At 36.9% G+C, this 16,476-nt stretch overlaps 1 protein-coding gene and 1 pseudogene across 8 annotated transcripts; one reads left to right on the top strand and one right to left on the bottom strand.

Annotated features, from left to right (window-relative positions):
- Positions 1-2,962: 2,962 nt before the first annotated feature.
- Positions 2,963-6,100, top strand: LOC108170192 (high affinity nitrate transporter 2.4-like; annotated as a pseudogene).
- A 3,502-nt stretch (positions 6,101-9,602) lies between these two features.
- Positions 9,603-15,099, bottom strand: LOC103423242 (SNF1-related protein kinase regulatory subunit beta-3). 8 transcript variants are annotated; one of them, XM_008361319.4, is made up of 5 exons: positions 14,959-15,099; positions 14,628-14,721; positions 12,745-12,801; positions 10,353-10,440; positions 9,603-10,278 (listed from the first exon to the last, which is right to left on the bottom strand). In XM_008361319.4, exons 4-5 carry the CDS (start codon positions 10,377-10,379, stop codon positions 9,952-9,954), a joined length of 354 nt encoding a protein of 117 aa, XP_008359541.1. In that variant the 5' UTR covers positions 10,380-10,440; positions 12,745-12,801; positions 14,628-14,721; positions 14,959-15,099; the 3' UTR covers positions 9,603-9,951. The 8 variants fall into 8 exon arrangements, with proteins under 8 accessions (XP_008359541.1, XP_028955663.1, XP_028955664.1 ...); XM_029099830.2 differs by having other exon boundaries at positions 14,861-14,967; XM_029099831.2 differs by lacking the exon at positions 14,959-15,099 and adding an exon at positions 14,907-14,936.
- Between the last annotated feature and the right edge of the window lie 1,377 nt (positions 15,100-16,476).

The following is a 16,476-nucleotide window of genomic DNA, read 5'->3' as shown; positions in this document are numbered from 1 at the left end:
GGTGCACTCTTGGGAAACATTGCAGAGACTCTTTTCAAATGGAGACAACAAGTAGAGCTACTGTTCCATTGGAGTTGGTACACACAGATGTGTGTGGACCAATGCAAACCATTACCAAAGCTGGAAATAGGTATTTTCTCACCTTCATAGATGATTGTACTCGGATGTGTTGGGTCTATTTTTTGAGATACAAATCAGATGTATTCAATGTGTTTAAGAAGTTCAAGGCCACTGTTGAATTGCAAAGTGGATATAAGTTGAAAAAGATGAGAAGTGATCGAGGGGGTGAATACACATCTATTGAGTTTAATAGATTCTGTGAAGAAGTGGGAATGAAAAGGCAACTCAATGTGGCATACTCACCACAGCAGAATGGAGTAGCTGAAAGGAAGAACAGAACTATTGTGGAGATGGCTAGATGTATGATGTTTGAAAAGAATATACCACTGGAGTTTTGGGCTGAGGCAGTCAACACTGCAGTGTATGTTCTAAATAGGTGTCCAACTAAGGCATTAGACAAGAAAACTCCATTTGAGGCTTATAGTGGAAGAAAGCCAGGAATCAAACATCTAAAAGTGTTTGGTTCTCTGTGCTATGCACATATTCCAGAGCAGCAGACACAAAAGCTTGATTTGACTAGTACAAAATGTGTGTTTCTGGGATATGGCAGTTGTGAGAAAGGCTACAAGCTTTACAATATTGACTCTGGAAAAGTCATTATTTCTAGAGATGTGGTGTTCAATGAGGAAGCTTGTTGGGACTGGAATGCACAAAAGGAATGCAGTTTTACAATACCATTTACTGACCATCTCACTGAGAAAGGAAATGAGACTGAAGAAACAAGGTTGAGTCAAGCTGAGATCTCTGAAAATGATGTTGAAATACCAGAAGAGAGTGAAGAAATACATGTTAGATATGATTCAGGTCCACATGATGTTGATCACACACCTCTGAAATATAAAAGTATTGCAGAAGTGTATGAAAGATGTAATCTGTGTATACTTGAACCTGAAACATTTGAAGAAGCTGTCAAGGATGAAGCATGGCAGAAAGCAATGGAGAGTGAAATTGCAATGATAGAAAAGAATAATACCTGGGAGCTAGTTGATAGACCATCTGATAAACCAGTAATTGGTGTCAAATGGGTTTATAAACTTAAGCTGAATCTTGATGGCTCGGTTCAGAAAAACAAAGCAAGACTTGTTGCAAAGGGTTACTCTCAAAAGCCTGGTATAGACTTCAATGAGACCTTTGCACTGGTTGCTAGGCTTGATACAATAAGGACTTTGGTTGCTTTGGTTGCACAGAAAGGGTGGAAACTTTATCAGTTAGATGTGAAGTCAGCATTTTTAAATGGAGTATTGCAGGAAGAGGTTTATGTTGATCAACCCCTTGGGTTTGTGATTAAAAACAAGGAAGATGGGGTGTACAGACTCAAGAAGGCACTTTATGGTCTTAAACAAGCTCCAAGAGCTTGGTATGAAGAAATTAATTCCTATTTCACTAAGGCAGGTTTTCAAAGGAGTCCTAGTGAGGCAACCTTATATGTGAAGATTACTAAAGGTGAAATACTTATTGTTTCACTATATGTGGATGATATAATCTACACTGGGAATTCTAAAGAATTGTTGATGGAGTTCAAAACTGCAATGATGAGACAATATGAAATGACTGATCTTGGATTGTTGCATCATTTCTTAGGTCTTGGTGTGATACAAACTGATAATTGCATTTTCTTGCATCAGAAGAAATATGCAAAGACACTATTAGACAAGTTTAGTTTCAAAGATTGTAAATCTGTTGCTACTCCTCTGGCTGTGAATGATAAACTGTCTAAAATGGATGGTAGTGAACAAGCTGATGAGAGTCTATACAGGCAGATAGTTGGAAGCTTATTATACTTGACTGCAACAAGGCCAGATATCATGTTTGCAGCAAGTTTGTTAGCAAGATTCATGCATGGTCCTACTCGAAAACATATGGGAACAGCTAAGAGAGTGCTGAGATACATTCAAGGCACACTTGATTATGGTATTGCATATGAGAAGGGAAATGAAGCAATGCTTATTGGCTACTGTGACAGTGATTGGTCAGGTAGTGAGAATGACATGAAGAGTACATCTGGGTATGCATTTAATCTTGGTTCAGGAGTGTTTTCGTGGGCATCAGTTAAGCAGAGTAGTGTTGCATTATCTACTGCAGAAGCTGAATATGTTAGTGCAGCAGAGGCCACAGCACAAGCAATTTGGTTGCGGTTTGTTCTCTCGGATTTTGGTGAAGAACAGGTTGAGCCAACTACAATCTTATGTGACAATACATCCGCTATTGCCATAACCAAAAATCCTGTGCATCATCATAAGACAAGACATATAAACAGGAGGTTTCATTTTATTCGTGATGCACTACAAGATGGAGAAATTGACTTATTGTACTGCAAGACAGAGGAACAGGTTGCAGACATTTTCACTAAGGCTTTGGCCAGAGATCGATTTGAATTTCTGAGACAGAAGCTTGGAGTAATTTCAGCACAACACTTAGAAGGGAGTGTTGGAATATGAGTGTGTGTGCTGTGTTTTTCTTAATGTTTCTAAGTTTAAATGTGAACCATTGGATTATAGACCAATTGGACAGCTGAGATGTAATCTTAGTTTTTAGTAGTGTCTATTGCCACTTGTATCTATCTTATAGGATAGATTACATGAAGGGTTGAGATTGAATTGTGAACTCTCTTCTCTACGGATATATCTTTGCACATGTCTTGTGTGCAGAGTATGAATGAGAAAAGCATTGTTAGTTCTGGTGTGAACATTCTTACTGCATTCATCTGTGTTGGAAGAAATCATTCATTTTCTTCTTGATTCACTTTTAGTAAAACAGGGTTATATTCCTAATTCTAACATGTTTCAAAAACCGTTCCGAGTTTCAAAACTCTAAATCCAAACCCCAAAATCCGGAACCCGAAATGACAGATACCGAAGGTGAACCCGGAAGTTCCATGCATGGAGTGACCGGCAGAGAGAAAACCTTTGCATTCTCAGTAGCATCACCAATTGTCCCAACAGACACGACTGCCAAATTCGACTTGCCAGTCGATTCGGAGCACAAGGCCAAAGTTTTCAAACTCTCCTCATTGGCCAACCCTCACATGAGAACCTTCCACTTGTCTTGGATCTCCTTCTTCACTTGCTTTATCTCAACATTTGCAGCTGCTCCTCTCGTCCCTATCATCCGAGACAATCTCAACATGACCAAGCAAGACATCGGAAATGCGGGGGTTGCCTCCGTCTCCGGCAGCATATTCTCAAGGCTTGTGATGGGTGCGGTGTGTGATTTGCTAGGGCCACGCTACGGCTGTGCGTTTCTCATAATGCTCAGCGCACCCACTGTGTTTTGCATGTCGTATGTGTCTGACGCTGGGGGTTACTTACAAGTTAGGTTTATGATTGGTTTTTTGTGTCGTGCCATACTGGATGAGCACAATGTTCAATGGTAAGATTATTGGGCTGGTGAATGGGACTGCGGCTGGGTGGGGTAATATGGGCTGTGGGGCCACCCAGCTCTTGATGCCATTGGTGTTCGACATCATCGGCAGATGTGGAGCAACTCCTTTTACTGCCTGGAGAATTGCATTCTTCATTCCTGGGTGGCTTCATGTCATTACTGGAATCATGGTGTTGACACTTGGCCAAGACTTGCCTGATGGGAATCTTGGTGCCTTGCAGAAGAAGGGTGAAGTTGCCAAAGATCAATTCTCCAAGGTCCGTTTTTTTTTAAACAAATATTTTTTTTTATTAATTCAATCACTTTCAAAGACCTAAGAATTTTGTATAAGTTGCTAATTAATTTTATTGATGTCTAATTGATCAATTTGATTACTACTGTTCAGGTGCTGTGGCATGCTATCACAAACTACAGAACGTGGATTTTTGTCCTTCTCTTTGGCTACTCCATGGGTGTTGAGTTGTCCATTGATAATGTCATTGCTGAATACTTCTATGACAGGTTACTTTTTGTTTATTTAATTACTATTTTTTTATTACAACTATTTTTACCATATGTTTTGATGAGCAATGTAATTAAGTATATATTAGGTAACGTTCTCTAATCATGCATGTATATATGAATAATGTTACACTTATCACATATTTGTATCATCTTTCTAATAAAGATAAACCCATATATGTCAGCTAGCATACAGTTGCATTAATTTCTTTCTTGGACCGTACCAATTATGTTTAATTTTGTCTAATCGAATCAACAGATTTGATCTAAAACTTCACTTAGCCGGCATCATTGCTGCATCATTCGGCATGGCCAACTTTGCGGCGCGTCCCTTTGGTGGGTGGGCTTCTGATCTAGCAGGCAGGTACTTTGGCATGAGAGGCAGGTTGTGGACTCTCTGGATTCTCCAAACCCTAGGAGGAGTCTTCTGTATATGGCTCGGCCGAGCCAATTCACTGCCCCTTGCAGTCTTTGCCATGTGGGGTATTGTTGGAAGTTTTGAGACTCTTGTCCCACATTGGTGAAAACAAGATTCCAAAGTACCTTTATATATTTTTTGTCTTCTACAATATTAGTTATGTGTTGGATCACTTGGAATGGGAATTGAGGCTTGGGCCACCATTTCTGTGGATTGAGCTTGATGATTATACCATAATATTAATAATATTAATAATATTAATATTAATTAATCTGATCAATTAGTTTTAATTTCGAATTAAGTTTTTAATTAAATTAATTAAAAACGTTTTGATTAAAGATACAACCTTTTGTAAAGAGTTGTAAAGCTTCAGATACATCCAAAAGGTATTTGAAGAGGTATGAAAGAGCCTGTATAACTGGAGTCCTCAGTTCATCATCAATCATCCTTTCTTCTTCCTTTTCTTCCGTACAAACTTTCCAGAGAGAGTAAACACACAAAGCAATTCTCTAGAATTCTATAATCCAGTGCGGGTTGTAGGATTATGTAGTTGTATCCTGGTCGAGCAGACGTTGTAGAACCACAAGCACAAGAGTGGGATGGAATTACTGTTCGAAGGACATAGCTTTTACGCTAGCCTCTACCTTCTGTAATCAAGTTAGTACTTTTGATATTCTCATATTTAATTTTTTGTAGTCGTTGTGTATCATTCTGTATTGCAAGTATTTTTGAGTAATAAAGTATAAATATTTCAAGTTCTGTATTTCTGTTATTTCTGTTTCTAAATTGTTCTCCAACACTCTTCTCTATAGGAGCCCAGGCTGATGTGGAGCTACCTTTGGCATCAACCCCTTCATCTCCCGACGTTCCCTCGACATTATCTCGGGCCTCACCGGAGCAGGTGGGAACTTCGGGTCTGGGTTGACCCAACTAGTGTTCTTTTCAACCTCAGCGTTCTCAACTGCCTCAGGATTGTCTTGGATGGGGGTAATGATTGTGTGCTGCACTCTTCCTGTGACTTTGGTGCACTTCCCACAGTGGGGAAGCATGTTCCTTCCAGCTTCCAAAGATGTCGAGAAATCGACAGAAGAGTTTTACTATGCAGCTGAGTGGAGTGAGGCGGAGAAGCAGAAGGGGTTGCACCAACAGAGTTTAAAGTTCGCAGAGAACAGTAGGTCTGAGCGTGGTAGGCGGGTTGCCTCTGCTCCAACTCCACCAAACACCTCACCTTCCCATGTTTAGCCAACAAAGGGAAGGATCAACATGCACCAATTGGTCCAAGTGGAAAACTCGAATAATCAGAAAGAACTGCTTCTATGTGAATGTCAATCTATATAAAGAAGATGGCATACGAATTGGTACAAGTTTTATTCGTATTATCATCCATGATAAACTCATTATGTGTTTTCAACCCGACTTGAGTCGACGCCTCGAAGGATCGATGGTTCCTGGTCACCATTAGCTGTTAAATAAAAGAATCATTTAGACGTTTTATTTAGGGAGTGCTTCCCTCACCCAAGGTGTGTAGGCTAATCTCAGATTCGCTACAATGCTTATGATTTGACCATCAAATTAGTGATTGTACCAATACATGTAAGTACTGTAGTCAAATCTTAAGGTTTGGCCAATCTAATTGGCACCATATCGGCAAATCTTTTACAATTAAAAGAACTTTAATCCCGACAACTAGAAATTCAATCACTTCATAATCCGCCACATAAGAGACATTTCGCACAAAATTGCCAACAAAACAGTTAAGGGGACACTCTTTGCATACAGGTAGTGTCGACTCCTCAAATAAATTGCAAAGGAAACAAATACTGTCCGGTACAATAGGTACTTGGCGCACAAAGCTACCAGTTACATCATGATAAATCGCACCGATGCCATCATGAGACATGAACAAAAGGCACAAGCCCAAAAGGGTGAATTTAACACGAAAAAACCTTAAAGGGTAGTGGAAAGTTGAAATGTTCAAAATAACCTTGAAAACAATTATGTGCAAGCCACATGACTTATTTTGGTGGAAAATTTAATGAAGTTAGGATGAGATCATAAAATGATTTCAAAAATTTGACATGACAAATCACTCTAAATTTTAGTTCATACGATAAACTAAAAAAATGTTTAAACTCATATGACATTTCAAGATTTTCCCTTGCGTACAGGGGCAAAATATTTTCATGCCAAATATTGTGTTAAAATATATTGCTAAACTGTTAATCCAATAAGGCGTACATATAATCGCGTGCATGCTAGTTATTAGCCTCTGATAATGCCTTGCCTAATTCTGTGTCACCAATGTAAATGAAATCAATGTTATTTTTTGTAGTTATCTGACTAATTGATTTGTATATAGTTTAATACTTGTGCAAGCCTTATAATTTGACAAAATAATATGTTAAACAAAGTAAAAACATAAATGTTTATATAGCGCATGTGTGTATATACATCAATAACAAATGACACATGACATGTTAATTTATAGTAATTTATTGCAACTTGCAAGTTTAAGGTTGCCAAAATGTAGATCCTTTTAAGTAAAAAAAAACATACATGTACTGCAATTTGCAAGTCAGTCAAGGGCTAACGAGGAGAAATTTTTAGTTGTAACGGGAATATGGATGGTACATCATGTGTTTTTATGCAAGTGGTGGAATTTTTTAATTTTTAAGTTATTAACCTTTTAACACACATAACCCACCATTTATATAGGGACACGTGGTGTATCACCTCGTGTGATGATTACATTGAAAAATCTCTCGCTAACGAGATGGATGACCTTTGACATCCATTACAATTCATCACATAAGTAATATCTTTTATTAAGTTGCCTTACTCGTTATATAACCTAACCATTATCAAATTGTGTATTGTTGAACACTTTGGCCCACGAAACTCCTTATAATTCCCAGATGACAGGCCAAAGGAAACAAACACTATGGCCTTTATTGTTTGTTTAAGAGATGCGAAAAGCAATTGTGTTTGCTGGCCATGCCATATTATAAGAGCTTTTAGTATTGTGGAAGGAACTCTCTATGATAAGTACTCCATGCATGTATTGGTCAGATCCTACAAGTGAACGATAAGAATGCCTTGGTTGGTCTTCGATCTAGATAAATCCAATTGTTAATTCCACTTCATCCGAATTGATATGTATTTCTTGAATAAAACTACGAAACACATAATGCCATTTCTATCTATATATCTTCAAACATATGACATGAAAAGCGGATCTAGGTTTAGCCTTTCATATATTATCTTCACTACCCTTTGTCTACATCTCTATTATCTTCACTAGCTATGTGACTAAAGCACCTTTGCGAAGGTCACTACATGACACTATGCATTGTACTAAAGTCAACCCAATTTTTGTGTATCGACAAATTGAATTATCGAGTTCTAGTGGTATTCATAGTGGTGGATAATAGTTTAGGATTTGAATATAAGTAACAGGGAATTATATAAAGGTTTAGCCTTTATTATATTTTGTATAATGTTAGACACACTAAATAAATTTATTCACCAAATGATGTTGTGGATGCAAGTTTCCGCCTTCTTCTTCTTGGACAAAATTGCACTTACAAAACAATTAACACCTTAGGTCAAGGCCAAGAGCCTCACGCACCCACGATGAATGGGGGGGCTTTGGCCAAAGAATCTCCGATGCCAAAGTTAGAATTTAGAGAGAAAAGTATTTGGAGAGTTTTTTTTGGGAGTTTTGCAAGAGTATTAGACGTAGCTTTTTAGAAGAAATAGGGTCATATATATAGGAAATGGGGTGTGGCCGGCCTTTAAGTGTGTTTTGGGGTGTTATTTGGTGATTCAATTAGCAATTAATATATTAATTAGGTATAAATATATTAATTGGCTAATTATCATGATAAAAGAAATGTTTTGGGAGGTTTTTGGAGGTTATGGAATGAGGATGGATGAGACAAATTTGAACTTGTTACCTATTTTGGGTACTCCCGATTTGGTTGATGGATGATTTTCTACTGCTCGCGTATAGGAGACCCGGTATGCCTCGAGGGTAAATTTGTCATCTTCACCCAAAAATCTACGTGTCGCTTTGTGATTATTTTTTGCTACACAGATGTGGCACCAAACAAATTTGTATTTTAATTTAAGTTAAATAATTGTATAAAAAATTATATCGTATGGAATGTGCAAAGTCGTTTGATGCATGAATTTTGTGTATATAGCACCACCCTTAATCAAATTATCGAATCCGGTTGGTATTCAGATCAACAATTCTAACTTATCGTTGTTATCGATCCTTATCTAGTTTAAATAGTATATACAGTTTGGTTCAATTCAGTCCAAACTTGAATAGTATTCCGTTTACCATCGGATCTAATTTTTTTGGAAGGTAAATCAATGGGGAGAAGAGTGAAGGAAATCAGAGAGTGAAATCACCATCCTAAACTTAATAGTACATGCGGTTTGGTTCAATTCGGTCCAATATAACACTGTTATTGTCAAAACCAAAACCAACCAAACCGCATAAATTGATTTTATTTGGATAGTTTGAATGACCAACCAGTTTGTGCATTTCTAAACCCTGATGACACGATAAATCGAGAAATGGTTTACTTTCGCTTGTAAGTGAAAGATCTTAGATTTAATTCTCACTAACGGCAAATTTAATCCTCATTGTGAGGCCAAATCTACCTCTTCCTCTTTAATGTAGATAATATTGTTTGTTTTGAAGAAAAAAAAGAGGAGTTTTAACGAAAAGCTCATGATACTGTTTACTTTAACCAAAAACCACATTTTAACACTAAAAAGTCAAACCTGATACTATTCACTTTTATCTTTATTTTGTTCTTATCGTTAAAACTCGAAGTTTTCAAGCCTTTTTCATTAGTTTTCCAAATGCATCTCAAAACATTCATATCTAATAAAAATACAGAATATACACTACATAAGAGCACTCATACACAGGGTAGGACGGAGTGCAAAACAATTGCACACACCCAAATTTGAATCTCATCCCGTAGCTTTTAGTAGTTTAGAATATTATCTAAAAACCCATCCATAATGTATTACAATAATCCTCTTACTTCCCCCATTTGGCAAGGATAAGTAGTGACAGTAGGAGTTGACCACTCACATTACCAAAATAATTGGAGCACAAAATAAAACAAATGAATTATATGCTTGGGAGATAAGCTTCTAGTTTTAGGTCAAATACATATATATTACGAATAATTGAATGCATGTTTCTGCAAGTGTTGCATACATCATTCAACCACATGATGTGCATTGGAGAAGGCTTCCTTATCTGTATAAAGCAGGCATTTTATATTCACAAATGCAATCAAATGATCCCAATCATTTCAAATAAACAATTCTCACATGGGATCATAACCTAACCAGCCAACTCCACAGTATACCAAGTCTACCCTGAAGAATATATCAAGTCTACAAAGAACTCAGGCAGAAATCAAACCTAAGTTCATAAGTTTCTGTGAGGAAATAAGTATCTTTCACCGCTAATTTAGGTCTATCCTCCTAATGTTCGATTCCTAACTGCTGGTAGTGCCCCTTCTTTGAACTGGTTTGTATAGCACAACTGTAACAAATTTTGAACGAATGCGATGAGTGAACCCAAGTGCGACCACAGATCGTGGGGTCTCCCGGTTCTCAATGTAAAGATGGTTGAGTGTCACGTTTTGCGGTAAGGGAATAGTTCCCGTAGTGTCTGCACTTGCTGGGTAACTAAGTAACGTCTGTTGCAGCTGTGGAGGGACAAGAGGTGGATCCTGGGCCTCGTCTTCATTCCCTGGGTACACATTGTTGTAACTTGCATCGGGTGATCTTAAAACTTCAAATCCTGCAACAGTTGCTTCATCCTGCACACAAAGTGTTAAGGTTGCCCTATTTTGTTTGTGTAGACAATAAAATCACTAATGTTCCGAAGACTTACATAATCATCACCAAATGAGTTGTTCATGTTGGAACGGGAACTAGCAGGCACAAGATCATCAACAGATGAAGATTATATAACTAATGACCTGAAAGAAAGTGGTATACTTCCATGAGACTCACAGATACGCTAGCAGGGCATGAACATGCAAACATAGGAGTCTAATTGCAGACCAAGAAGAAAGCCAGAAAATTCTACCATTTACTGCAACATGTTAAAGTCCAGGACAAACAACAGAATGGCTAAGGGACCCATGTATATTATTCAATTTTCACTTTCTGATACTAAAGAAATCTAATCTGATTAGTTGCAAAGAAAACTAGAAATCCTAAATTGCACAGTCAAAATCCTATCAGCTTTATATAATTATTTCACTTTAAATGGAACCACACCAAACTGAAACTTATGGATATCTTATACATTATAACACAACAAACATATTTTAACCGCATCATTTACCATGGTCATGTACAACTTCTTTTCCAGTTCCAACTCATCGGAAGGCAAAAGAATAAGAAGCTGAAAACCAAATTTAGGGTAATATTATACTCCTCTCCTATTTTTGCAACTTAACTAATCAATACACAAAAATATATTAAGTTGATGCACTGATTTAGGGTTGAAACATCAAAGGCAATTTTTTAATTCTCAATTATAACAAACTTTAGGACGTGATCAATTTTCACTTCCACACCTTCTATAATTGTATGCTAAATTTTTTGTCTTAATTGTAGCAATGGACCTGAGTTATACCCGAGTTGCATTTTCGCCCTTGAACTCGAATAATAGTAGTTCATGTCCTCGAATAGGACCCCGAGTTGCACCTTTAGTCCTTACTAAAAACTCCATTTATTTCTTTTAAATATTGGGGTAAATTAGGAATTTCAACTTACAATTTATAAAAATAAATAAAAATAATAGGAAAAATGAATATCATAAAATAATAACAAAAGTTAAAAACAAAATGAAAGGGGGCAGGTAGGTGTGGGAAGGATTGCATGCAGATTGTGTGGGGATTGGGGAGGAAGAATTGGAGCTTTGGGGAGCGCGGTCCATCTTTATTATTACTAATCTGCCAAACCACATGATAACCCTCTGTAATGTCAAGAACGACTCATGTTCCGCAACCGCTGGAGAGAGACTTGTGGTTGGTGTACATTGTGTGGCCTATCCCAATCCTCCTTCCCTTCCAGTATAATATCCCTCCCACTTAGAGAGAGAGAGATGATCTTAATCCACTTGTGGTTGGTGTACATTGTGTGGCCTATCCCAATCCTCCTTCCCTTACAGTATAATATCCCTCCCACTTAGAGTAGAATATCGTTGTATCAAAAACACACCCTTTTTTCATCTTACACACCCTTGTTCAATCATGTTCGTTGTTTTCGTTTTATTTAATTATAGATTATTAGTTTTGGGTCAAGCAGTCTAATGGTTTAGGACAGAAAAACTAACGGAAAGGACCAAATGTTGCAACTCGGGATTAGGTTGAGCACCATAGCAACTTTTATGCAAGTTCGGGGACAAGAATGCAACTTCAGGTATAATTCAAATACCTTATCTACAATTTAGCGGTCAACTTTTTTACATAAATCTAAGATATGTTCTAAACTACAATTATAAACAATAATATGTGCATCATCTTACATTTAGAAGTGGATATGCCTAAAGTAAACAAATACAAGTCACATATCTGCATCATTTGAATAGCATGAAACATGAATCATGGATATGTATATGATTTATATATACACTCCCCAACCACATTGAAATGGCAGTTTGATTGATGCCGGACCTTTTCAAAGTAAGCACCATTAATGATTGCCACACTGATGATGTTGCAGAAAGATTTATGGATGGATAGGGTAGTTTCAGGAAATGGGATAAATGATTTAAAGGAAAAACCCAATGGTTCAATGTATCTCATCAGAATAGTAAAACGAGGATGAAAACAGAATTAGGGAAAATTTTAAACAAACTTTGGTGATTATACCTATGGTTTACTTGGCTAAAGAAACCAGGGACAGAGGGGAATTATGCCCCCAGAGGAACTTCTGGAGGAAATTTCTAGGTTGATCTCTAAAACTTGGAAATAGGCCGCTGGCCATAGCAATACAATTTCAAACTTGTGAAAATTTCTTTGACCATATATCTTAATTTATGAAAGAAACAAATTTAAAAACAAATTCGAACTTAAGAAAGAACCCCAAGATCACTATGAGATCCCATCCAAGAAAATGCCATATAAAAAGAAAAGTGAAGCAACTGCATGTTAAAAGTTTCTTTGTGAAAAACGAAAGAAAAGAACAGTACAATCCCTTTTCAGTAAAGTTTCTCATCACCATACCTAACCCAAATCAACACTTTAATGTATAGACCAACTATTTCTCACCCTCTAAGAGTCTTCCAAGGATGCAGTGATGGACTTCACTCATCACTGACACTGCTTCTGAAATAGTGAGGAAGAGCAAAACTTCAGTCTCGTTACATAAAAAATTCAATAAATGAAATCACCAGGACAGGTCCAGAAGGCGCAAATTTTGAAAAGACAACTCGTGCAACTGTACAGTCAATGAAAACTCAGAAAATCATACAGAGAAAAATTGAATGAATTGGAATAAGGTTCCAGCAATGAAGTGTCTGATGTGGCCCAACTATTTAAGAGGTGGTTAAACTTCATAATTTTTGTCTACAGGACTGAAGGTGCATGTCTCTTTCAGTTATTTGGCTTGACTGGCAAGCCGTTATCTCTTTAGTTTTGTTGTGGGAGAGCCTCTTAGTTGGTTTTCTTCATTTTGGTTTTTCTGTTTTTGTAGTGGTCTCCTTTCCATTTATTTGCAATAAAATGTCTCTTTCTCAAATGAAGGACTGAAGGAGGATAGAGGCCACCTTCATGAGCTAGCCCTAACTATAAATGTTACATACAAAATTTCAAAAACAAATCATTGTTAAAGCTGATGATCAAAACGTTTTTCCCTTACTCAGCTAAAAAGTGTCAAGCAAATCTGTCACAAGCTTCTTACATTGCCCAGGTAAAAGTATTTATCTGTGATGTTTTAGACAAAAATTATTTGATGCGCAGTAGGCATTGCCTCAAATGTACACTTTAACGAATAACAACACATATTCATTAAAAAATAAGTACAAAAAGGCCTAGTTACAGCCTTGAGGAAACTTCAGTTCAATTAGAAATCTCTTGTGCAGTTAAGAAAGGGAAATTAGTGCCTTTAGTTCAATAAAGTATTTACTTTTTGTTCTTTTTTTGAGATACAGTAAATCAATTCTTTATATAATAGATATAGAAGAAACTAGATTAGACATTGGATCAGTGGTTGCCATAGAGCTAACAGGAGCAGATCGCAATAGAAAGAATGAAGGATACAGAAAAAATGATGGTAAGTTTGTAGAGTTATACAGGGATCGTGAAAAAGCACATACACTCACACACATTACTCAAACAAACACACAAGTACACCAAACCAAACAATATCAATAAGTAATACACTACAAGAAAATCTACACAAAACTTCCATATGCAATCTTCTAGCTAACTGCATCACATTGTATATCCTGCTATTTTCCCCTTTATATTTTATTATAATATTCATTACCAACAATGAAAGCCTCAACATTAAGAAAGCAAAACCAAACCTATGGAGCTATTGCTCTGAAATATTACCCAAATCCTCCTATTAAATCATCTTTTAGTGTAATTATGGAAACAGTAAGCTCATAACCAACAAGGTATCGACTATGAACTCTAGAATTCTTGGAGCAAACTAAATACTAAAGTTCCTAAATTCCTACAACCACAAGGCCTAACATCTAACACAATTTACAACCGGAAGGTCATCTTTGAGCCCAAATGAATTCAGAACAAACACACACATGCACGCACAACCGCTGAAAATAGAATTCTTTGAACTAAAGCTAACCTATATATCCTCAGGAATAAGTGCTATTCTCTAAGAATGTAACCACTTTGATTTGCCTTTTTCAAGGGTATGCATAATGGCATTTCCTTTTCTAGTTCTGCCCATACATAGCACTCATCGGCATCCATTTTTATAAATTGAAAGCTCAATCTTATACTCTTGTTTTAATTATTTCAATATCTAGGTCATATATTGTTCTTTTATGAATTGTACAAACGAAAGAAGAATCATCCTGCTGGGAATTATATCCTAACACGATTAAACGGGGAAAATCCATAAGATTAATCAACCTCACCAGATATCAATATGCCGGAAATTGCATTTCAAAGAAGAGACTTACCTGATTGGAGTAAAGCTCCAACCTTTAATCACCAATCAAAAGCTTGTCAGTGCCACCTTACTCCTGGAACCAATTAGCAGACCCAACACTTCATCTGAAAAAATCAAGCAAACCCAGATAGAATCAAGGGCAACCCATCAGATATTTTACCAAAACAGAACTACCCAATATTCTAAAGGCTGCAAATTTTATGGTTAAATCACAAGATGAAAAAACTTTAAGGCAGAGCAAACCCAGTTTGGGAATAAGTTCAATTCAGTCCCATACAAGAAGACCTACAGTGGGATTTCAAGGTAAAAGCAAACCGGAAAGAATCCAAGAAAATCTTTACCTGATTGAAAATTTATACTGAAAAGAGTTTGAAAGGGGGGCAGGGGATGTTGGTTGCAGGAAATGGCTGCAGGAATCCAGCTCGAAGGACTTTCTTCTAGGAGATTCCGCCAGGCTGGTCCGCAGCGCTAAGAGCAAGTCCACCGGAGTGGACTTTGCCCAGCACCCTGTCCAAATAACAGCCCAGCACCCTGTCCAAGTCCTCCAGCCCGTGCAACAACCTGGCACCCAGCCCATGCTGGTCTCTGGGCCAGCACAAAACAGGCTGACCAAGAAGCTGGGCTATTTGCTGGTGTTGGCCACGTGGCCGATCCTGGGCTCTTGGATTTGAATATTTTTTCAAATCCAACGGTCCAGATTAATTAACTACATTAAAATTAATTAAAAAATATAAAAAAATACAGATTTTTTTTTTTAAAAATACAGTAAAATTTTAAAAAAGTTTTTTTTTTTTTCTATAAATACCTAACCCTCATCTTCCACCTTACACCACATTTCAATATTTTCTACACCTTCTACCAAAGCTTTTATATACTTTTTGTGTGAAAAAAAATACCAAAAAGCTCATCCTTAATTTTTTTGTCCATATAAACCATAAATCCCTACATCCATCTTCATCGTGTATTTGAAGAATAAAGTTTGTGGTTGAAGAATAAAGTGTATTTGATGAGTTTATGTAATTTCATTTTAGTGTGTTTTTTTTTTAGTTTATTTGATGAGTTTATGTAATTTTGTTTTAGTGTGTTTTTTTTTTAAGTTTATTTGATGAGTATGTAATTTTATTTTAGTGTATTTTTTTTAAGTTTATTTGAAATTTTATCCGAAATTGGTTAAAAATCTTATCCGAAATAAACTTAAAAAAAAAACACACCAAATAAATGCGCTGGGTGCCAGTGCATTTTTTTAGGGGTGGGGATGCCTTAGCCTATTACTGTTCACTCCACTGTTCACTTGAGTGGATAAATACGCTGGGTGCTGGCGCAAAGTCCTTAGGGGTGGACCTAACATTATTTACATGGGGGGTTACAGTGAGCAAACAAACTTCGCTCCTCCATCAGATTGAAAAATGGGACTTCTTAGGTCCTGATTTCAAGAATTTCATCAAATGCAGTTCAATTTTTTTGCATTAGGATAGATTTGGGGGCTGTGCGTACGCGATGTGCGTGCACTTATCAGCATATATGCAATGTTCATGTTGTAGCATGTAGACATTTATCTTTTGTTTTGTTTGAATAATACATTTCTTCTTTGTACTTTTTTTGGGAGAGAGGCAATACGTCAATGTGGAATCTGAAACGAGTAAACACTACAGGACATGAGAAATTTAGTTTTTTCGGAAATGGCAAAATCTTTGGCGCAAGGAGTTGACCCGTATCCTCTTGACTTGGTTCTTTCTTGTGTCGACAAAAGTTCATTGATATACAATAACCGGATTGTAGCGGGTATTGTTTAGTGTTAACACTGTGATTCTTCATAGACACCTAACAAAAATTTCACCAAATCAGGACCTAACAAAAAT

Source organism: Malus domestica, chromosome 03 (assembly GCF_042453785.1).
Source record: "Malus domestica chromosome 03, GDT2T_hap1".
NCBI classification, from domain to species: domain Eukaryota; kingdom Viridiplantae; phylum Streptophyta; class Magnoliopsida; order Rosales; family Rosaceae; genus Malus; species Malus domestica.
Note: the sequence above shows the minus strand (reverse complement) of the source record. Positions and strands in the feature narration are given on the sequence as shown.